Here is a 24501-nt window from a genome sequence, read left to right as displayed (position 1 = left end):
AAACGGTGACAAAAGAGCAAAAGAGCCCCGCTTGGTATAGGGAGGTGTAGTCTGACGTCACTTTAGTTTCCTGCACGGTCCACCCGTATAGGGATTTATCATTGGGAAAATGTATTATCGGCTATTGTAATAATTCTGCCTCATGAACATTGGCAAGCTTTCCATTTTTGCACAAAATGAGTTCCCTTCTATCACTAACATTATTGTTTAAGCATTTTTGGTTGAAATACAATTATATGTAATTATTTAACGATTAATTGCGAATTGTTTCATGTTGAGCTATAGATTGTGGATGAATACACACAGAAAGGTACACCATGCCAATGTTCATGATTTATTTAGAGACCATTTAGAAATGTGTCCATTGGAAATACATTGCGATTTCAAGCGAGGTGGACCAGCCAGAAACAACAATGACGTAACCACTACACCTCCCTATTGCGCTTTGTTTACTTTTTAGTTTTGGTCTGGTTGGAGTTTAATAACTTATTATACTGTGCATTTCTCCAGACCTCTCTTGGCAGAACCGGAGGTGTGACCAGCAGTAGCAATCCACACATCAGACAAAAATCTTTAAACAAAGCACGGTAGCAGTACCATGTCATCTTTTGCCTAGAGGTCAATGTTTGAGGACATTACAGATACTACCTTTAAGCACATACTACCATAATTTAATTGCAGCATTGCGTCTGACCCATGACCTTTGTTGCATGTCACCCCCACCTCTCAATCACCCCATGTTTCCTGTTAGGCTGGATTGTCCTCAGCAGATGCACATCCACCAACCCCCCCAGTGCAGGTGTGTGGGGAGAACACATGTGTTTTAAAGAGAATCCTGCACACTGCTCTTGCAACAAGGACATACATTAATTCGCCATCAATGTTTCAGTCATCACAGACTTTTTATCATGTTTCAGTCCTCACAGACGTACTGTATCTCTACTATCCTACTTAATAAAAACAGAAATTCCCTATATAAACCTATAGAACAGTTTACGACCTAGTCAAGATGAGAAGCACGTTCAGCCACAGACTCATACCCCCCTGACACTCAACTAACCTCCTCGGACAGTCCTTCATACCAGCGGCCATCAGGCTCCACAACAGTCTGCCAGACATCCAACTAGAACTAATAGGAACCTAAAAAGGACAATAACACTACCTTATGCATACTGCACCTTATGTGATACTGTGAATACTGTATATTTCAGTTAGTTAGATAGTAAATTATATTGACTTATTTGTTTACACTGCTTGTGTTGTTTTTACTAACTGTACCCCCCCCCCCCCCCCCCCCCCCCCCATCCCCCATGATGCCTGAATTTCCCCAAGGGGATCAATAAAGGAATATCTTATCTTATCTTACCAGCAGTTGGCTGGGAGCTGTTGATTTCAAACTCTGGTGTCAACATGTAAATGGACTGTAAATGGACTGCATTTATATAGCGCTTTTATCCAAAGTGCTTTACAACTTATGCCTTACACACGGCAGAGGCATCTGTGCAGGGGAAGGGGTTACACTTCTTGCTCAAGGACGCTTCTACATACTGCAGAGAGGAGCCGGAATTGAACCGGGAACCTTCAGATTACCAGACTACCGCTCTACCTCCTGAGCCACTGGAATCATCACAGTTTCGTCCCCTGCTCTTTGTCTCAGCTGTCTCGCTAAAGTTGAGTTACGGCAAACCAACTTTATTTTAGGTCTAAATGACCAGGCAGACCAAATAGTAGGTAAAGTGTGCTAAAGTGTGGAAACTTTGATGTAATACAATACGTGAATGTAATATAATATGTGCATGTGGATCATTGGGAGAAAGGGAGAGAGAGACATTGAGAAAGAGACAGAAAGAGAGAGGAGGTGGTGAGAGAGAAGATTGAGAGAAAGAGAGAGAGAGAGTCACGTTCTTTTCCTGAGGTCTTCCCTCAGTAGCTCTGCTCTCACAGCAAGAAACATGAAACCACGGCTGATTGGACAGGGCCTCCTCCTCTCTACCCTCTCTCTTTCTCTCTCTCGAACCCCACCCACCTGGTACTCAATATAAACACTCAAATACTATTTGGCCCACATGTGACAACATCACTCATGGCGGAAGTCTCCGACCACAAGGGTTGTTTATTATTATTTTCTTTGTTTTTTTTATTTTGATCCACTTTTTCTCCCATTTTTCTATATTTTTCTCCCATCCCAATTTCGTATCATCCAATTCAACCCTCCCCTGTCACGAACGCTGTTTCTTGCCTCCCACAAGCCGGCTGCAATGTGGACTAAGTCATACATAGCACAAGTCCCCTCCGGTACTTGAGGTAACAGCAGTCGCATCTTTTCACCTGCGCAGCTCGATCTCTCAGTGTTGAGGAGTAACGCGTGGGAGGCTCACGCTGCCCCCGACACTTCCTGATTCTACTGCGCAGGCGCACCAACCGACTTGTAGGAGTCGCTTGTTCACAACGTTCGATCCCCACCCTTCAGTTTTCCCTCCCCGTAATACGGCCAATGTGTATTACTGCGGACGACCAGCTAAACTGAAAACAATGTGGAGAGCTGGATTCGAACACGCGAATCCTAGCGTCTCCACACTGGTGGCGAGTGCCTTGCCCACTACACCACCTAGCCGCCCTATTATTTTCTTACTCACTTCTCCCAATGACGGCTTCTGCCACAGTTGATGAGTCATGACCCAGGTCTTCTATCCACTTTCTCACACTATTCTCTCTGTTTAAATACTGCTACATTTAGCACTTGTTGGCAATAATGGGTATGAATGGCTTTATTCATTACATAATGTACTCTCTCTATACATCAGACCGGTACATCTGGATACTTATTTTTTTTACTTTTTCCCACGGCTGTGCCTACTTTTGGGGAAAACACACTGTTCCTATTGACCACCATTGTATTTGGCCTGTATAAGAAACTGTACTTCTGGGTAATGATGGTCTTCAGTGTGATTTATATCCATGTGTTTTGTCCTAAAGTTGTAGCTTATGAACAAACACATCTAATCCCTGTTTATTCCCCGATTTTGCCAAATAGGAAAAAAAAATTATATCCCAGTCTCTTTGAAAGGCACATTCCTCCTTATGGCTGGATTCTGGCCAGCAAAATGCTGATCTTGAACCAGTTTTTCCTAGAAAATAATAATGAATTACATATATGGGCTAAGAGACTTGGCCAATGGCAGTGGATCAGTAGGCCTACTCCTACTATTGAGAAGTTTGATAAATAATGTAAAATAAATTAAAAACACAAAAGACCATACAACCATATAAATCCATTTTGATAGATTCCAGTACAGAACACTGGAACATACAGTCTTTAGATATAATAAGATCTGACTCATGTGAAGACTTAAGAGTACGGCTGATGCAATTCATCGCTGCAAGGCTTCAAATATGGACCACGTTTCTTTCCTCTGTCTATGTTGGACCAACGCCACGGTCAGAGTTAGAAAGAATGTGCGTGCTGCCACGGATGATTCTAAAAGAGAAACAGCTGAAAGAACCAATCAGTGTGCCAAGATGACGACCGTCCAAAACATCCAATTCCATCGAAGGGCAAGTCTCTCCTCAGCCAATCAGAAGCTCACAACTGAGGTAGCGTCTCAGCATTATGGAACATCCTGACCCATCCTCCAATGTCAATCTGATAACATGTGAAACACAAACTCTGCCTATCATGAATACTTAACACGCATCCGTATCACGGCAGTGTAACTCATACCAGAGACCAAGGATTTAATCCTCTGACAAAGGAACTGAGCCACTAGCGAATTAAGTCTCACATAGTAGACTACGGTATGTGGGTTTTAGCATGCAAATTGTGTACCAGTATCTCTGTCTGTACACTTCCTCCTGGTTATGACTTGCAAATTCATTAGAAGAAGCTCATAGTCTACTATGTGTAAGGCTGAGACGATATGCCATTTGGAAGAATCGATAAATCGGAAAAAATTATCGATAAATATCGATTTTTTTAAAATTATTATTGTGTAAAAAAAAAGAACGTTTAAAATACTTTTTTCTTAAAAAAGAAGAAAATATATTATTTAACGTTAGTCATTTCCGCAGTGTTTCACGATGTTTGCAGAGCTGTGTGTGTGTTCTGTATTATAGCTGTGGAGACAATGGTGTGGCTCATTTGACAGACACTACTTGTAGTCCAACATGGAAAAAAATTGTTTGTTTCTACACACTGTAGTTTATAGTTTATTACACGCTAAACATCGCGCATTTCCAAGATAATCCAGTCTTTTTCCATAGATCGCGAGATAAAACGCGTTATGTGCAATAAGCCCGAATCGTTCTGGTTGATTCCCTGAAACCCCAAATACTCCCAAATCAAAGGTATATAACATGTACATATGTACCTTCACAAAATCATGTGATGTGAAATAGGACAATTCCCCCTCAATTAGTGATGCACCGATGTGAAAATTGTGGCCGATACCGATAACCGATATTAATATTGCTGTTCTGGCCGATACAGATATTTACCGATGTCGATATCTCTGTATAGAAAACACTTTTTTATGATAATCAAATAAAGAGCTATTTTCCAAAACGCATTTTTTCTTACTTTTGTAACTTATTTTCAGAAATGACAGATATGAATTGACCTTCTCATATGAAAAATTATAATAATTAAAAAAAAATTATATCGGCCCATATCGGCCCTATCTTGATATCGGACCGATACCAATGTGTAAAAAAACTGCCATATCGGCCGATATTATATTATATCGGCGGCCGATATATCGTGCATCACTACCCTCAATTCAGTCGATTCAAAACATAAACGCAAACGGCATCTCATTTGGTAATAACATTCCAACATTCATTCTCAATTACCTATTCATAGATTCAACATGGCAACAGTATTTATATGCTTTTTTTTTTATCTACTTTTTCTCCTCCTATTTTTCTCCCATCCCAATTTTGGCGTTATGCCAATTCCCCCCTCCCCTTCCTGGTCGTTGGTTGCGTGCATTTGCCCCCCACTTGCCGGTCTAGGGAGCCCTGAAGTCTATCAAATGCTTCCTCCGGTACATGTGGAGACAGCCAGCAGCCTCTTTTCACCTGACAGCGAGGACTCTCACTGGGGAAGTGTAACGCGGGGGAGGATCACACTACCACCCCCAGTTCCCTCCCTCGCTGTGCAGGCACCCTGACCGACCTGTAGGAGTCGCTGTTTACAACGACCAGGACCCACCCCACCGGCTTTCCACCCGCTGACACTGCCAATTGTGTCAGTATGGACGACCGACCAAGCTGGAGGTACCGCGGCAGCCGGATTCGATCCCACTGTCTCTGCGGTGGTAGACAGACGCTTAGTCCGCTGCGCTACCCGGCCGCCCAGTATTTATATGCTTGAACTAAAAGAGAAACTTCTTGAATTTACTGAATTTAAAGTCTGGACACAGGGAGATCACTAGACAAGTCTCAAACTAATTTGTTTTGTGCTGGATCTACACGTCAGAAAAACATTGATTCATGTCAGTGTTCAAAACACCTTCATCTTGTACAAGATGGTCCAATATTTACTTTGGTGGAAAACCCCCCAAAAGGCCACTCTCAGTCAAAACCTCTACATCTGTCATTGGGGTGAATGGGACCTGTGCTGCTCTAGTCTCCTAGGATGGGGACCAGTAAAGCCCAACAATGCAGCATCTTGTGACTTGTGGCGACTTAGGTTAGTCTTTGAAAGGTCTCTGCTACCCTACTTAGCCAGAATGACATGACACAAGTGACAGGTGATGAAGGGTACCATTAATTCTGTATTTAACTTTGACCTTCAATATCTCTAAACCGGTTACATGTTGCTGTTCATTTATGTACATACATACATGCTTTATCTTTCTCTCCCTCCCTCTCTCTCTCTCTCTCTCTCTCTCTCTCTCTCTCTCTCTCTCTCTCTCTCTCTCTCTCTCACACACAAACTCATACAGGTACATGAATCCCACCCACCCACACACACACACACACACACACACACACACACACACACACACACACACACACACACACACACACACACACACACACACACACACACACACACACACACACACACACACACACACACACACACACACACACACACACACACACACACACACACACACACACACACACACACACACACACACACACACACACACACACACACACACACACACACACACACACACACACACACACACACACACACACACACACACACACACACACGTCCAATATGTGTTCACTGATTTTGGACTGACTGCCTCAAGTAGAACAAACACGCAGAGGATATAAAAAAGAAAGAGAGCAGGAAAATAGGAAAGAAGGAGAAAAAGTTGTGATGGAGTAAGAGACGAGTGAGGTCAAGTTTGTCCTTTGTGTGTGTTTTGGGTAGAGGTGGGTGGGCGGGACCTAAGGGAGGGTGTGTGAGAAGTCCGAGGATATGATTGGTGGAAGGTCAATGGGGAGGATTTCCACGTGGGAAAATATCATGTGCTTGTACTACTCAGGAGGAGATAAATCTTGGCACGCACGCACATACGCAGACAACACAACACACACTGACACCTGCCAGGACAACAGTGAATGTGTGTGGTAACATTGCAACCAGCTGACACATCAGACGTAAAAACACACAGACGCATGCAAACACAAATATAGTTCTGGGACACAACACACAGTGTTCCCTCAGCAGACAAAAATAGTGGTCATAGCCACATGGCATCCCTCACCTGCCCCTCACATCCCTCACATCCCTAATGTAGGTCACTTCATGGAATGTGCACTGCACAAAAGAACACTTTCAACGTCAGTAGGTTTTCCCTGTAATGCCAAATGCCAAATTCTATTATTGAATTGGCAGAACAAATTTATAGTGTGTGTGGGGGGTGGGGGCTAGAACTGACTGGGAGGTGTGTGGGAGGTCATCCCACATAATGAAACAAAAGGTTGATGACAAAGGGCACCAACCAATGTCAGAAAATATATGTACATAATTACACATGTAGTGCCATGAATCAGGGAACACACACACATGCACAAAAACACATGTAAAATGACTAATGTGATGTAGGACTAATTATTGTAATTATTGTATGATCATGTAAAGAATGTCACTATTAATTATGTGCTCATTTTAACTAATGTACTTTTGGTAATGATAATGAAAACAACATAGTACAGCTTTGCATCCCCCCACAATATCAGACAGGACCACCACAAACTAGATTTCCCAAACTGACACATTTGTACGCACAATATATTGATCACACAGCAGTCTATCATGTTGCTGGCTATTATATCTACACCCACCTCAGTCTGCCTCAAACACTGAAAACACACTGCCCAGACTGACTGTCAGAGACTAATCACCTCAACCTGCCTCGACCACTTAAAACACACTGCCAAGACTGTCACAGACTAATCACCTGCCACAACCACTGAAAACACACTGCCCAGGTTGTCAGAGACTAGTCGCGAACACTGAAAACACACTGCCAAGACTGTCACTAATCACCTCAGCCTGCCACAATCATTGACCCTAACACTAACCTTAACCCTAAGGCTAACCCTGGACGCATCTGTCTCGGCCAGTTGGCATAGATTTAGCCCCCAAGCGCCAATTCAACCCATTGAATGTGCGTCGTCAGTCGGTCCGTTTTAAGCAGAAGATAGCTAGCTTCATGTAAACTCACGTTCAGACTGGTGCCCGACTATGCCTGCAGCAGAGGAGTCTAAACAGTGGTGTTTTTTTTACATAACAAACTATGGGATACACTGGTCTCTTCTTGTCTTTTGCTCCATTTGTGTCGCTCACCGTGATAGAGGTGAAGGTCAGGCAGATCCCACCAAAGCCATTGAAGGAGAGAGCCAGGAAGATGACCCATGACAGCACTGGAGAGGGAAGGGGAAGGAAGACAGGAGAGTTAGATTGATAGACAGATAGATAGACAGATATAGATAGATAGATAGATAGATAGATAGATAGATAGATAGATAGATAGATAGATAGATAGATAGATAGATAGATAGATAGATAGATAGATAGATAGATAGATAGATAGATAGATAGATAGATAGATAGATAGATAGATAGATAGATAGATAGATAGATAGATAGATAGTAGGGGTGGGGGAAAAAATCGATACGTAGTAGTATCGCGATACTTTGCGTGGCGATACTGTATCGATATCGATATTTAATTATTCATAAAAAAATTGTATAAGGAAGTTGCATTGTTCATTTCAATACCTGTAATAGTACAGTAGTCCACACACACACACATGTGCATTCAGTTAAGTTGGAATATGACTGTAATACAAACAGTTCAGTTTGTCAGGTACCGTACTTTTCGGACTATAAGCCGCGGCTTTTTTCCCCATTTTTCGACCCTGCGGCTTATATAACGGTGCGGCTTATATGTGGACCAAACCCTAAAATATTGCTTTTTTTTACTGCATTGAAGTGTTATTTATCTGTTCCCTTATTTGCTAAACTTAATACAACTTGTAAATGAGTTAATTCTTGTTATTTGTCCGACAGTATTGTGACAATCCCCTCTGTGCACGAACCCTTACATATGGTAATTAAACATTAAAACACCTGCGGCTTATAGTCCAGTGCGGCTTATATATGTACACATCATTCAATTTAGCTGCTGCGGCTTATAGTCAGGTGCGGCTTATAGTGCGAAAAGTACGGTACATGCAACACAGATTACAGTGTTACATCTGTCTGCTTGAGAAAATACCATGTTCTGCAATAAAAATTATTGAAGTGAGATGAACAGACTGAACTTTATTTTATTAGATAAAACATGTTGACAAAGTTTTACTTTGCAGTTGAAAAAAGGTAATAAATAAAATGTGATCAAATATGTTTTTGCAATACGCAGCGTATCGTGATATATTTAGTATCGCGATACTATCATATCGTGACGCATTATTTGTGTTATACATTATGCTAATAGCAGTAGCCATACCACCAGTTAAACATTATGCATATAGCAGTAGTCATACCATATCACCAGTTAAACATTATGCTAATAGCAGTAGCCATACAACATCACCAGTTAAACATTATGCTAATAACAGTACCCATACTATACCACATTACTGTATACATTATGCTAATAGCAGTACCCGCCATACCATACCACCAGTTAAACATTATGCTAACAGCAGTAGCCATACCATAACACCAGTTAAACTGTGAGGAAAAAAGTGATAGACCAAGGGAAGAAAATTAGAGAAGAATCAATAGATTTAAATGTCAATACGCTGTATTGAACATACAATTTCCTTATACCCCTAATAGATAGATAGATAGACAGATATATTGTCAATGATCTTGTGATTTTTTCTTGTGTGTAATGTGCATGCATGCATGTCTATTACGTGCACATGTGTGTACACGTCTGTGTGTACCCACCACCAGGGTTGTAGGTTGACACTAACATCATGATACAGGAGAGACCAAAACATGAACTGCAATTGAGAGAGAGAGAGAAAGAGAGGGAGAGAGAGAGAGAGAGAGAGAGAAGTAAAACAGAAGAGCATGTATTAAACAATTTGAATGCCAACATCTGTCTGAATGCCTGTGAAGAGAAGTATAAATGATCTACGTGTGCAGAGATCCATTCCATTTCAAGACATTATGCCTCTAATCAGATTCAGCCTTATTAGCAGCTCTGCGGTGGATTTTCTACATAATAGACAAGTATACAACACCCAGAGTGACACATTTATATGAGAAACCTTTCAACTTTCAACTACGTGTGTGTGTGTGTGTGTGTGTGTGTGTGTGTATGTGTGTGTGTGTGTGTGTGTGTGTGTGTGTGTGTGTGTGTGTGTGTGTGTGTGTGTGTGTGTGTGTGTGTGTGTGTGTGTGTGTGTGTGTGTGTGCTAGCAATACCTCTCTTTCTCAACAAGGAAATAAGCCGGTATGAGAACTCAAGGTCCCAAGGCGCCCATGTGGTTGCTGCCAAATTCTCACACCTTTTGCATAATACACTGGTGACTGGAATATACTATGCATACTCATGCACACGTGTGTATACACCCACACACACACACACACACACACACACACACACTAGAGCCCCACCTACGTTCATTCATTCCCCCAAATGACTAAATAAGCTACCTCACTCCTCCTTCTTTTGGAATGTGATCCGTTCGCTTTCCCCCCGCGCACACACACACAACACACACACACTACTCGTCAGTAGTAACTGTTCCTTCCTTTGTACTGCGCTGCCAACTTATGCAATTTTTTGATAAAACTCTTTACCCATATTCCCACGTGGTGAAATGTATGCTATTCAAAGCACCTGACTTGAAACATCCATCAACCATCTCTGCCAATGTATGCAGTTATTGTAGCCTGTGTGATGAATATATTTGTTTGGGATTCTGCTCAACACCACATTCATATACATATGCGTGTCTGTGTGAATATTTCTAGTTGACCATTACCTGCCCAACAGGCGGAAGGGGCGGGGCCCATACTTGTCCATCAGAATGCCGAGGGGCAGGGTGGTAGCGCTGAGCAGGAAGGAGCCAATGGTAAAGCCCAGATTCAGCATTTCCTCCTGCTCCACACAGCTGTCCCACTCCTCCACCTCACCCGAGGAGCTGTTGCCCAGGGAGACGACCACCGAGTCGTTTTCTAAGAAGAGAGGGGGACAGGCTTATTATAAGACTAGAGAGAACACAGTAACTCCAAGTAAGTAGTGAAACAGAAAAATACCTTAAAGTTTATCTCCTGTAACCACGACAGGTATTGTTGCTACAAAAGTAGATAATAAGGATAAATTGGCCAAAGTCGGCCTTCCTACCACTTAATGCCCCTGCAAAGAATATACTCCTTCCAGAAAAAATACCAATGGTAAAACACTTCAGATGTTTAGGAGTTGAGGTATTCCCTACTATAAGCCAAACGGTGAAGTACAATTACACAAAATTCCAAGATAAGATCAAATACGACTTTGACAGGTGGTCCAAACTTAAAAACTCAGTACAGGCACGAGTATCAATAATTAAGATGGATGTTTTACCTAGAATCAACTTCATTAGCTCAATGTTACCGTTACCCCCTCCTGATGGTTACACTCCACCGCATATAAATTTATTTGGAATAACAAACCTCCACGAATAAAAAGATCCACCATCCATAAAAACAAAGCCGACGGAGGTTTAGCATTTCCAGACTTTTACCACTATTTTAAAGAGTACTCTTTAAGACCACTGACAACCTGGTTTGACTCCCAAGCATCTGTATCCTGGAGAAACTTAGAAGAAAATATAGTAGCACCACATAGACTGCAGGACATAGTATACACCATATTATCAATTAAGCAATGCAAATTGAAATTTGGCCCCCTTATTACACATGTGATCCGGATATGGCATGAAACACAAAAAAAATATTCTAACCAACATAAATGGCATAGCCATACTCCCCTATTCAATAACAATGCACTCCTTATTGAAAAATCAGATACCCCAAATGGGAAAAGCAGGGCATACACACATTGGGAGATGTTTTCAACAAACAGGGTTTTTGTAGCTATCAAGATATACATAACAAATTTAACCTCACCAGTTCCACATATTATTTTTACGCACAGTTATTGGATTGTTTGAAGGCTCATGGAGTCCCATTAAGGATACCAATTGAGCACCACAGATATCACAAATTCTTCTATGAAAGAGAGACATCGAGAGCCGCTTCGTATCTGATTTTTATCATCACTTACTAACGTCTTCGTATGGAATCCTTCCCCTAGACTCAGTCTGGAGGAGGGATATACCAGACTTGGAAATAGATTTTGATTGGCAAGTAGTCTGGGCAAACGTTCGAATTGCGTCACGCAACCCGGACCATCAACAAATTAATCTTAATTATATTCAGAGGACATACCTGACTCCTATAAGATTGAACAGAATGGGACTTAAACAAGATTCTCTATGTTCCTTATGTACAAATGGGGATGAGGGTACATTTATGCATATGTATTGGGATTGCCCACCGGTTAAGATATTCTGGGAAGAAGTGACCCAGCAATTATCAGAATTCTTATTTCTGAACATACCTGTACATCCCTCTGTATTGCTGTTGAATGATGTTTTTCAGTTTGCAGCCCCTATACAGCTAAAGAGACTAGTTTTATCCGGTCTCACAGCTGCTAAAAAGCTGATAGTATCACGATGGATTCAACCGGATAAAATGTGCCGGAAGGTATGGTTTTTTTTTTTTTTTTTTTTTAGCTTTATTTTTTAGCGTTTATCGCTTTTCTGGTCAAGCATGACCGACAGTTGTAGGGTGAAACGGGAGAGAGAGCAGGGGGAGACATTCGGCAAATGACGGCGAGTCCGGGAATCGAACTCGGAGTCAACCAGATCCGTGACGCAGCACGGAGTCCCGCGACGCAGCGCGGTAACATGGTGTGCTACTGGAGCACCCCGGGTATGGGTTCTTACCTATCTCGATGTGATTTATCTAGAGATATCTACAGCAAGAATTTTAGGTGTCAGTGAAACCAACATTGCAATCTGGTTAGAAGCGGTGGAGAGAATAAAAGCTAGCATATGAATTGTAGTGCCTGGTTAGAAACGAATGAAAATGGATGGATTATCCAAGTGGGGGTCCGGGGGGGGGAGAGCGAGCAAGAGCATATGTATGTATTGTATTAGATAGCAAGTATTAGGTATATATCTCGTAAACTACATTTATATTGATTCAAATGGTGATTTACATTGGATGTTTACTGTTAATGCTTGTGTGTCTAATTTTATGTTATGTTTTAAAAAATAATACAAAAGAAAATACAAAAAAAAAAGAAAAAAGAAAAGTAGATAATATATAATGTGCTTATAATTCATAATTCAGTGGCACTGAGCTGCTGCCCTAAGTAGACACAGTGAAGAAATTTAAGCCAGTTTCAGAGTCTCGATGCTGAAAGCTAAGACGGGAGCGAGCGCACTTATTCGTTCCCACTCCACCTTGCAGCGCTGCAACGCGGAGGCTGGTTTCCATTTATTCCATTTAGCTCACATCAACTTCACTCATCCACAGCCTGAGATCACACGGGCAGGGCACTCTGGGTCGTTCCAGTCCAGGCCAGTGTTTTTTTAAGTTGGGAAGATTAAAATGGTTTCTCCCAAATTATTTTCTGGAGGGATCATATGAAGCCAAAGCCCGCTCATGTCCATTGAAGATAGACATGTTAAATAAGACACTGTAGGCTAGTAGTTTGATGGTCTACATGCTGGATACATTTTGTCCTATTAGCTTAAACAATAATCTGCCAAATCTGTTTGAAGTTTGAAAACCACTGGTCTAAGGATAACCTGTCAATATACATTAGATGGTCCAGTATTGACTGACCACTAACTAAAACCCAGGTCGACAGCAGGGTTGCGACACGGGTCATACCTGGGACAGCTTTGGGTATAAGGTTTATGGTTGAATTGACCCATATTGACAGATGTGCTTTTTTCTTTTTACTTTTATTTATAGCATTTTCAGCTTTTTCTGGCCACGCAGGACCGATAGAGGGAGAGAGGGAGAACGGGAGGAGAGGTAGGGAAGACATGCGGCAAATGGTCGCCGGGACTGGGAAACGAACCCGGGACGCGTGAATACTTTCGACAACAAATGTTTGTTTCCGCGTTCGAGTTTTGCGCTCTGATTGGCCAGGTCGCCTAAATATTAAAGGCAACCAACTTGTGTCTAGCCACGCCCAACTTGCGTCTAGCCACGCCCCCGCGGCAGCAGCAGAGCGGAGCGGAGCTCTGTCGCGGCAGCATTATGTAGCAGTAATCCCCCCTCTTTTAACATCGACAACTAGCTCAACTGGTAGCGCCGCCTTGCTGTGGACAAGTTCGATTCCATTCAATTTTTTATTTGTATTTTTTTTAACGTGCATTCTTTCGCCGGTTACGTTTAGGCATGTTAACTTTAAGCATTGTTTCGGAGTTGGTTAAGGTTAGGGTTAAGGTTAGGCATTGTTTCGGAGTTGGTTAAGGTTAGAAGGGTTAAGTTTAGGCGCTGTTTCGGAGCTGGTTAAGGTTAGAGTTTGTCTTAGAGAATGGCAATAGACAGCCTATTTCCGCGCTGCAGCTCTCTCGCGCTGCCGCGGTCACATGGGCGTAGTGGCCAATCAGAGAAACGCTAAACACAAGTTGGTTGCCTAAAATATTCACGCGGCCAGGTCATGTCACATGTGCGCCAATCGTGGGACAGCAAGTTCTGCGCCTATTTCCGGGTCTAACAGCCTGCAAACTACCTGGCGTTCTATCGCCACGCTCTAAGACAAACTCTAACCTTAACCAACTTCGAAAGAGCGCCTAAGCTTAACCAGTGTAGAAACTTGCGGCCCCGCGATTGGCGCACATGTCACATGACCAGAAACGCGCGTGGCCAATCAGAGACGCGGAAACAAACATTTGTTGTCGAAAGTATTCAGGCACCCCGGTGACCCGGGACGAGCGCTTCGCGACTCAGCGCGCTATGTGGTGTGCTACTGGAGCGCCCCGACAGATGTGCTCTTGCTCTTGGCTATATTTACAGTGACATAACAATGCACAATCAAATTATTAGTGGTTACGTTTGAATAACATGCGACAGTCCATTTGTGATGAGACAATTAAGGAAAATACCTTGGGGACCCGGGTCCAGTATAAATAATGACAAACCAATACCTAGCTCTAGCTGTGCACATGGCTTGGTATAAATTGCCCCCCCAAAAAGGATAGTAACTGAGTCAACATCTCATGTTTAATCTGTTTGTATAAAAGGGGTGTTCGTTTCCTACCCTGGAGATAAGACAGGGTGGAGGAGAATGGTAGCCGTGTTTCCCATATAAAGACACTATTGTGATGGCCCCGCCCAATATCAAACAGCCCACCACAAATAGATTCCCCAAACTGACACAATAACTTCTTGTGTTGTATGTATGTACAAGTTGATGAGGAAGGCTAGCTCCGTGGTGGGAGTCGCGCTGGTCAAACTAGAGGTGGTGGAAGAGAGGAGGATGAGAAGGAAGCTGGCTGCTATCCTCCTGGAGAACCCCTCCCGCCCCCTCTATGAGAGCTAGTCAAGATGAGGAGCACGTTCAGCCACAGAGTCATACCCCCCCCCAACACTCAACTATGGGCATGGACTGCTGCCAGCAGCTGCAGAACTCAAGAACTATTAGGAATGTCTGACCACTAATTGTGTCTGACTCTTAAACATCAAAACCTGCACGGACTATAACGTATATCATGTCCTCACATGTAGACATGGTAAGAAATAAACACCACCATGCCAGCATTATGTCCTGCTGTGTTCCTGGTGTAAAGAAAGACGTCCAGAAATTCATTATTTTATTATATTTATTAACAAAGGTAAAGGCGAGGGGGGGCAGGTGGCGCACGGAGATTACGTTCGTCACCAACACCGGGAGACACTAGGATTCGCCTGTTCGAATCCAGCTCCCGGTGTTGCTATCAGCTTGGCTGGCCCCTCGCACTGATACAATTGGCCGTATCAGAGGGTGGGAAAGCTGAAGGGTGGGTCCTGGGCGTTGTGGACAGCGACCCCTACAGTTCGGTCGGGGCGCCTGCTCAGCGAGGGTTGGATCTGAGGAGAGATAGTGTGGCCTCCCACACGCTACACTCTCCCCGGTGAGAACCTGCGCGGCCAGGTTGGCCTGCCCCAGGCTGCACATGCGTCGGAGGACAGTCTCCGGTCTCCCGGACCAACAGTAGGGGAAAGTACGCAACAACCAGGAAGGGTGGGATGGGAGAAAAATCGGGAAAAGGAGGGGAAGAAAGATAATAATAAAAAAAAAAAAAAAGGTAAAGGCGCTTCTTTGGGAAGTGTAGGTTTGAGATTTAAACGTATTTTATGTCTTGTTTTATTGTGTTTTTATTGTGTTTGTTTTTTATTGTGTTTGTTTTAATTGGTATTGTGTTTTTCTATTGTGCTTTTACTGTGTTTTTATGTTTTCCATCGAGGAGTAATGTAATGCTTGTTAAGTGCAATCCTCTGGAGTGCAGGGTCATGATACTTCAATGTTGTGTTGGTTTTCCTAATAAAATAAAATAAAATAAAATCAAACCTGCACCTTATGTATATTGTTTATTTTTCTCTTTTTTTATATAGTCAGAGTTAATTATGTTGTTTACGTTGTACCTCCCCTCCCCCATGCTGCTATGATGCCAGAATTTCCCCAGGGGGATCAATAAAGGAATATCTTATCTTATGTACACACAGTCCTACATTCATTCCACTGCTCTGTGTGTTTGGTCTGCCCCAGCCCGCCACAACCACAAACCAAAGAATAAACACTGACACTGCCGCCTTTCGATCGTCACCACACTCAACCTCTTGCGTGATTTCATTCTCGAGTTACAAGGCGAAACATCCAGCGAGCGCCATTTGCCGTTCGGACGAGTGATCACGTCACCGCTGATGGCAAAAGTGATTGACCACCATTGTAGCCAAGGAGCGTCTGCTCCGAAAGCAATCCCAGACGGGCACTGACAGCGGGGGAAGGTTACACAAGAAGACGAAGAAGTCCATTGTTTTAGCACTTGCCCACGACAACAATCATTGTGGCTCAACTCCTGATCGCTGTGTTTGTTTTGGACTTTTGCCGATACGAAACGTAAATATATGACTTATACAACACATAAATATATGACTTAGGCCATGTCCAGACTAAAACTATTTTGATCTTTTTAGTTTTCGTTTAGTTTTCATTAAAAAAAAATAAAAAAAGGTTTCTGTAAAAACAAAAACGTCTCAAGATAATAAGTGCCTGCCACAAATTTACAAAATAAATTTCTTTCCTGTTTTAGACGTCGCTCTTTTATTTTGAAAACCCCCGACCGGAAGTGTTGTCGGCCGTTGTTTTCGATAACTTGTGTGTCCGGTTCTGTGCTTTTGAGCCGACGCTAGTTTTCAACGGATAGGAGAGACACACACACACCGCTGCGCGAGTGCAGCTTCACAGCCAGCCGGTGATGAGGAGGAGGAAGAGCTGTGGATTTTAATCGGCAGGAGAGAGAGAGCTCAAAGCTGTAATATAATAGCCCTGTGGTGTGGTCGGAGGCAGCTCAAACGACCTGTGTTGTAATAAATTAATTGATTGATGTTTAACTTGTCCGTGTGTGTGTCCAGTCCTTTCGACTAGCAAACGTTGTCTGTATTTAACGTTACCTCAGGATACCACTGTAATTGTAGCAAACGTTGTCTGTATTTAACGTTACCTCAGGATACCACTGTCTATTGTATTTAGTTGGTTAGCTATTTAGCTAATGTTGCTAGCATTGGATAGCATCAACGCTAGCTGGCTACAGCTCAACACCAGCCATGGGAATACCATTTAATAAATTATGGAGGCTTTTTAATCGTCAAGGTAAGAGAGGATTTATCATGATCAACTGAAGGGGTATGCTATGGAACACTATGTGCTTGTTGTACACTTCTAGCCAGGACATATCTGGACATATAAGACATATATGTATCATGTTTCTTTTTTTGTTGGCTGGGTTTTGCATGCGGATTAACACATTCGGGGCCATTGGGCTGAGTCTAATTAATGTCAAGAGGACCGGGGAATGTAAACAAACGTGGGGCTGTTTGTACAGCTAAATCTATACTTTATAGTATTGCTATCTGTCCATTCTCATTGTCAATTGAGTCCATAAACCGTCCATTCAAAATGGCTTAAAGAAAAAAAAAATCATCAATAGGTTCTCATTTTATAGCGCCGTGAATATAAGCGTATACGGGATTTGGGACTAGTATATTTTCTGGAAGGCTAGATATAGGGCTAATAGCTGCTAACGTTATATCCAATGGCATTTCCGTTTTACAGATGCTACAGAAATAACTCAAACTGCATATGATCGGGACGATCCCAAAGCATGTATGCATGAAAGGGGGGGGGGGGGGGGGGGGCGGGGGACGTCGTTTATTATTATTGATTACCAATAACCGTGTTCGTCTAACTAGCCACATAGGCCGATCGCCTGGATGGCTATCAAAACAATGCCCGATCGGGCTGTAATTTACGTGAAAAAGATCTTACCGGGCTGATCCCCCCAAGCATTTCCCCATTATCAATCGCCATCTGGTAGATCGATATGTCCATTGGCTGATGATAAATCCCCTTATTGCATGGTGAAATCTGCGATCCAAAATGTAATCCAAGCTACATGCTGCACATCCAGAATCCTGCTACTGAAATCTCCATTGAAAGTAAAAAAAAAAAGACTGATCCGTTCAGCCACAGGGCACACTGCATTAGCGCGATAGCGCCCCTAAGAGGATCTGGCCGGTATTGCACCTTCTCGAATTCATAGAGTAGGGTAAATCTGCAGTGCCGCTTGGCGACCTTGAATAGGTTATTAAAATGGAATAAAAGCAATAACAACTTCCCACCGATATATCCGTGCCTCTGTCCACAACCGGTGGAATCGAAACACGGAGATCTCCGTGGCCCGTCCCGAATGTGTTAAGGGAGATGTCAATCTGTTGTCGCCATTGTTGTTGTGATGTTTTCACACACGGGGTAAGGGAGAGGTGGGCTATCGCGTCATCGGTTCAGGAGAAGACGCGTATCGCTTGTAAAGATGGTGACGCAATGGGGGGCGTCTTCAGAATTGCGCACTCTGGGAGCTGGTATCAGAAAGTAGCGTCTTCAGGCTGCCAGAATGCAGTTCCGTGTGGCTGAAAGGTGCAAATGATCAAATACTTTGCCTGATACGACCGAAATCGTTTTAGTCTGGACATGGCCTTATACAACACGTAAATATATGACGTATGGCTATAACATAACGTACATTATGTACCTTTTTTCCTGCAGTTGATTAGTACTTTATTTAAGTTTGCTGGTGTGTGAATGACTCTTACTTGTGCAGAGGTGTGAGTAGAAGCCCTCTCTCTTCAGCATGATGAGCAGGGAGCCCCAGCCCAGCAACACAGCAGAACACAACAGGTTCTCAATCACCGCCGTCACCGCCATCCACCAGCGCCTCCTATAGGCCTGGAGGAGAGAGGGCGCCATCGCCGCTCTGCAGGAGAAGAGAAGGAGGAGAGAGGGGGGGTAGAAGATGGTGATGGAGAGAAGAGGTGAGAATACTTTTCAAACAAGAGGAACAACAACAATAAACTTGAATATATCTAATCGATCTATTGTAAATACATGTACAAAAACAAGTTCTCCAAAACCCTTCAGAGTGCAGTAAACCTTTGTACGCCTGAATCCTTTCAAACCCTCCAAATTAATCACTGTCAGTGTTGACATATAATAGGGGAGAAGGCCAATGCTCCCTCCCACTAGGTCATGTTGTTCTTGTTTAACTGACCTACCTCAAACCCTGCCCCCTTTTCTTGATCCTCCAATCACAACTGTTGCTTTCCAATCACCAATCAGTTGTGATTGGAGGATCAAGGAAAGCAGGCGGAGCTGAGATACTGCTGTTTGTACCCTTAAAGGAAAACTCCAACATTTTGGGAAATTAGCTTATTTAACATCTTCCCTGGAGTTAGACAAGAAGATACATACCTTTTTTGTCTCTGTGCATGCATTAGGCTTAGGGAACAGCCTTAGGGAACACGAACCTAAACTAACGTTACAACTAACCTAAAGTTAGTTTAGGTTCGTGTTAACGTTAGATAATGTACAAAATAAACGTATTCCGCTGCTATAGACGTTGTTCTTTTATTTTGAAACCCCCCAGAAAGGAAGTCATTGCTTTCGTTATCTGCTTTAGTGTCCGCCCGGTTCTGTGTTTGTTGGTTAGCTCCGTTAGCTAGCAGCCTATCAAGACCAGCCATTGGAATACTGTTTTCTAAATTGGGGAGGCTTTTAATCGTCAAGGTAAGAGGATTTTAAGTCATGGTATCCATAAACTTCAATCGGTTCGGATCCTTTGAATGAATGAGAATGTCAACAAACACGGCGACACGTTGAAATCACTGACTGCGCTCAGAGAGGAGTGGTTAGGCAAAAAATAGTTCAGAGTATATTTGCTTAGAAAACATAATTGTCGAATTCAATTATTTTTTATTTCTCCACGTGGTAAATACACAGGTCACAACATGTTTACAGGAACATTTTGGAGTTGTATTTGGAGTGTATTTCGTGACTGTAGGGCACTGTAGGGAACGTCAGGCTACAACTCTGACCCACTTCCAGGGATGAAGCTAAGCTACGCTAACGGAGCGGCTGTTCCCTAAGCCTAATGCATGCACAGAGACAAAAAAGGTATGTATCTTCTTGTCTAACTCCAGGGAAGATGTTAAATAAGCTAATTTCCCAAAATGTTGGAGTTTTCCTTTAAACAAATCGGTGATCCCCGCTGCTTAACTCACCAAAAGGCTTGCCTTTCAGACAATAAAATGCTTGATGTCCCAAAATGTTCTCCAACTCAATGACCATTAACCTGATCCTGGTAGTCTGTCAGCTAGTGTTACACCTGTGGCTAGAAATCTGCATGTGATATTTGATCCTGTCCTCTGTTTTACATATCAAGTTAAGGAGGTTCCTTCAGCTCAAGAACATTTTTTAAATAGGCTGACATTTTATTTTTTTACCTGATCTAGAGAAGGTTATCCATGCTACTCTACTCTTCCCCGAGCCAGAGGTCTTTGAGCAATACGTGCCACTTTCTCACTTTGATAGATTCCCAGTCACTGTTAACATACACACTGTATGAGGCCTTGTCCAGACTAAAACGATTTTGATCTGTTTCGCTTTCGTTTCGTTTTAAGGTTTCTGTAAAAACGAAAACGTCTCAAGATAATAAGTGCATGCCACAAATTTACAAAATAAATGTCTTTCCTGTTTTATTTTGAAAACCCCAGACTGGAAGTGTTATAGTGTCTGTTGCTAGCAGCTTAACTTGTGTCGGCCGGTTCTGTGCTTTTCAAGCTAACGTAACGTCATTAGTTTCCAAAGGAGAGGAGAGAAAGACCGCGGCTCACATGCAGCTCAAACTACCTGTTGGAATAAATTAATTGATTGATGTTTAACTTGTCCCTGTGTGTGTCCAGTCATTTCGACTAGCAAACGTTGTATTTAACGTTACCTCAGGATACCACTGTCTATTGTATTTAGTTGGTTAGCTATTTAGCTAATGTGGATAGCATTTTAAATAGCATCAATGCTAGCTGGCTGGCTACAGCTTTATTTACTAAATTATGGAGGCTTTTAATCATCAAGGTAAGAGAGGATTTGTCATGATCACCTGAAGGCGTATGCTATGTGGAACAATGTGCTTGGGTTTTCAGAAAAAGGCCAGCTATGTGACGCTAATTATTTAGCTAATATTGATAGCTAGGGCTGTACCGAATGCTTCGAAGCTTCGATCATAATGTTGACATTCGAATTCTAAATCAACATTCGAATTTTTAATTTTTAATAAAAAATAATAATAATTAATCTTTTTTTTTTATCTTTTTTTTTCTTTCTATTCAATTTGTTTAAACCAATGGGGGTTTTCTTCACAGTTGCAGTTAAAGATTAGGCTACACTAATATTATACTATAAGACGTCACCATCACTTTCATACCAACCGTGCCCTTATTGGATTATTTATGTTGACGAAACACCATGCCATGGGGATACTATTTACTAAATTATAGAGTTGTTCCGATACCGATACCAGTATCGGAAATGCCTCCGATACTGCCTAAAATGCTGGTATCGGTATCGGCGAGTATTCTGCCCCAGGCTGCACATGCGTCGGAGGAAAGCATGTGACAGTCTCCGGTCTCCCGGACCAACAGTAGGGGAAAAGTACGCAACAACCAGGAAGGGTGGGATGAGGAGAAAAATCGGAAAAAAAGGAGGGGAAGAAAGATAAAAAAAAAAAAAAAAAAACACGTGCGGTCTGCTGAGTGAGCATTATAAAACAAACGTGTTTTTAATCGACCGTGAATTAAATGCCATCGTCCCGAGAGAGGGGTGTTGACGGGGAGCTCTGATGGGTTCGCTTGCTGGTGTTATTAGCATTAGCTGAAGAGCTAACCGAAAAGCTAGTTTTAGCTTTAACGTTACCTTGGCTAAAGTTGGGGCTATTCATAATCCAGCAATAATGGCTGCAGACCTGCAAGCAAAGTACAGCAAGTTGGCACAGGAGTATTCCAAGGTAAATCACTTTTTCACCAGTAACGTTATATTGTCTTGTTTCCATCTAACGTTAGCTCATGCTAACCTAGCTCACGCTAACGTGGTCACTGATCGAGGCGGAATCTCAAAAGAGAATGTTGAATATTTATTGTGCAAAAATCACAACAGAGCCTCTACTACTAACTGAAGTTACCGGAGCCTTCTGGTAGAGCCATATGAAATCCGCGTTCACGGAATCGCGGACGGAATCACGGAATTGACCAATAAAAATGGAATCAACTGCAAAACGTGGAATATTGCAGAATTTGGCCTAATCTGGACTGAAATTCCGTTTTTGGGTGGAACGTTTGTTGCAAAGCAAACATGACCGGGGAGGCGGGGACCGCTGCGTGTTACACACAACACAGCAGTGTCCAAGCGTCTCGCTGTCAAGAAGCCAAGAAATTCCGCAATAAGCCCTAAATTCAGAGCAGAGCAGTATCCTAATTACTTTTATGCCTCCGGCGATAAGATGTTTTGCTAATTCTGTCAACGTACCGCGGACTGGACCCGCAAAAATCACTATTGTGATTAAATAGCTATGTAACGTTACAGTACATAGGACTATAGATGGAAATTATAGCTTCTAGCTAAATCTGGTGCACCCATCCATTTGTTTAATGCAAATGATTGTCAGTACACACTGTCCTTTATAAACGAAATAAACTAAACTAAAGGTGCCTAAATTATGCATTACTATATTTCATCACAATATAATAGATATAGCTAGGCTACTGACATTGTCATTGTGATAATGTCAGTAGTAGCTGTTTCTATTGTTTACACTTGAAATGTGTATTTTTTTTTGTGCATTTTTATTTTGTCACAATATTATTTGAAAAATATTGTGTAAAATTGAACTGTATTTCTGAGTTGCAGCACAACATTTATTCATTCCCACATATTAGACACTATTTCTGATGGTAAAATCTACATAAAAATTTGCATAAAAAGCTAAATACAGAATTCTGAAATATTAAAACGGAAAAAACAGAATTTGGGAAAAAATTTAATGGAATTTGGAAAATAATAAAACGGATTTCATATGGCTCTACCTTCTGGAGTGCAACAAGTAACAACATATAATGTCCGTGCGGAATCAATGTCCCAACAACCATTCCGTGGGTGAACTCATTGAGATAGTTGTCAATTAATGATACTAATACTAATCTATACAATCACCTGTTGTTGAATAAATACCATTACTTTATAGTTATTATGACATCATACTGTGACATCACAAATGTTTTCGGGCATTCATAATTTTTTTTTAATTATTATTATTATTTTTTTAATATATGCACTGGTATCGGATCAGTATCTGTATCGGCCGATACCCAAAGCTTAGGTATCGGAATCGGATCGGGAAGGAAAAATGGTATCGGAACATCTCTACTCTACTAAATTATGGAGGCTTTTTAATCGTCAAGGTAAGAGAGGATTTGTCATGATCAACTGAAGGGGTATGCTATGAAACAGTATGCTTGGCTACTACTTGGGTTTTCAGAAAAAGTACATTTAGGCTGGAGTTACACCTAGGCTGTTTTTCGTTTCGTTTTTCAGGTGAGTTTCGCAGCCGAGTTAGACATTCGTTTTGCACCTTGAGCGCTTTCGTTTTGTCAGAACGAGGCTTGGTCCACAACGGATCTTGTCTCGAATTCAGCACTGAGCATGCGCGGGGAGGTAGTTACTCTCCCTCGTCCCCGCTGTCATCCACACTCAGCTGTGAGAGAATTGTTGAATAGATACACAAATGTTCTAGAATGTTTGATTATGACATCATACTGTGACATCACAAATGTTTTCGGGCATTCATAACATTATTTCGCGCGACTGTACATTGTAATGTTAACACAGCCCAGCTGTCAACTGTACTTTGTAATGTTATGTTATTTCGTGCATTCATAATGTTATTTCGCGGGACTGTACATTGTAACATTAACACAGCCCAGCTGTCAACTGTACTTTGTAATGTTATGTTATTTCGCGCATTCATAACATTATTTCGCGGGACTGTACATTGTAACATTAACACAGCCCAGCTGTCAACTGTAGGCTACTTTGTAACTTTCTGGCGTTTTATTCATAACAAACGTTGACGCGATTCCGCCAACACATATGTAATATTAATAGGTTTTGCTCACAGAGAGATAGATAAATAAATAAACATAATCACGGTTATCTACCAACAACTGCATGTACTGTAGAAATGTATGTTTCAGTGCAGATAAAGGTACTGTACAAAATAACCTCTAAAACACTGCTAGAATACACAAGCAGTTAGGGTGCGCTGTGTTAATGTTACAATGTACAGTCGCTCGCGAAATAA

At 42.1% G+C, this 24501-nt stretch overlaps 1 protein-coding gene across 1 annotated transcript in view; it reads right to left on the bottom strand.

The window, feature by feature from the left end:
- slc43a1a (solute carrier family 43 member 1a) overlaps nucleotides 1–24501 on the bottom strand; it is a 74232-nt gene that overhangs the window by 36108 nt on the left and 13623 nt on the right. The window contains exons 2-5 of the mRNA XM_084331650.1: nucleotides 18911–19071; nucleotides 10477–10669; nucleotides 9431–9486; nucleotides 7817–7893 (exon numbers count right to left, since the gene is read on the bottom strand). Coding sequence (XP_084187776.1) covers nucleotides 7817–7893; nucleotides 9431–9486; nucleotides 10477–10669; nucleotides 18911–19064 — 480 coding nt within the window. The 5' untranslated portion in view covers nucleotides 19065–19071. The remainder of the gene's footprint in view (nucleotides 1–7816; nucleotides 7894–9430; nucleotides 9487–10476; nucleotides 10670–18910; nucleotides 19072–24501) is intronic.

This window comes from Notolepis coatsorum, assembly GCF_963971535.1.
Source record: "Notolepis coatsorum genome assembly, chromosome: 16".
In the NCBI taxonomy this organism is placed as follows: Eukaryota; Metazoa; Chordata; class Actinopteri; order Aulopiformes; family Paralepididae; genus Notolepis; species Notolepis coatsorum.
This window is presented reverse-complemented; position numbering and strand designations above follow the sequence as displayed.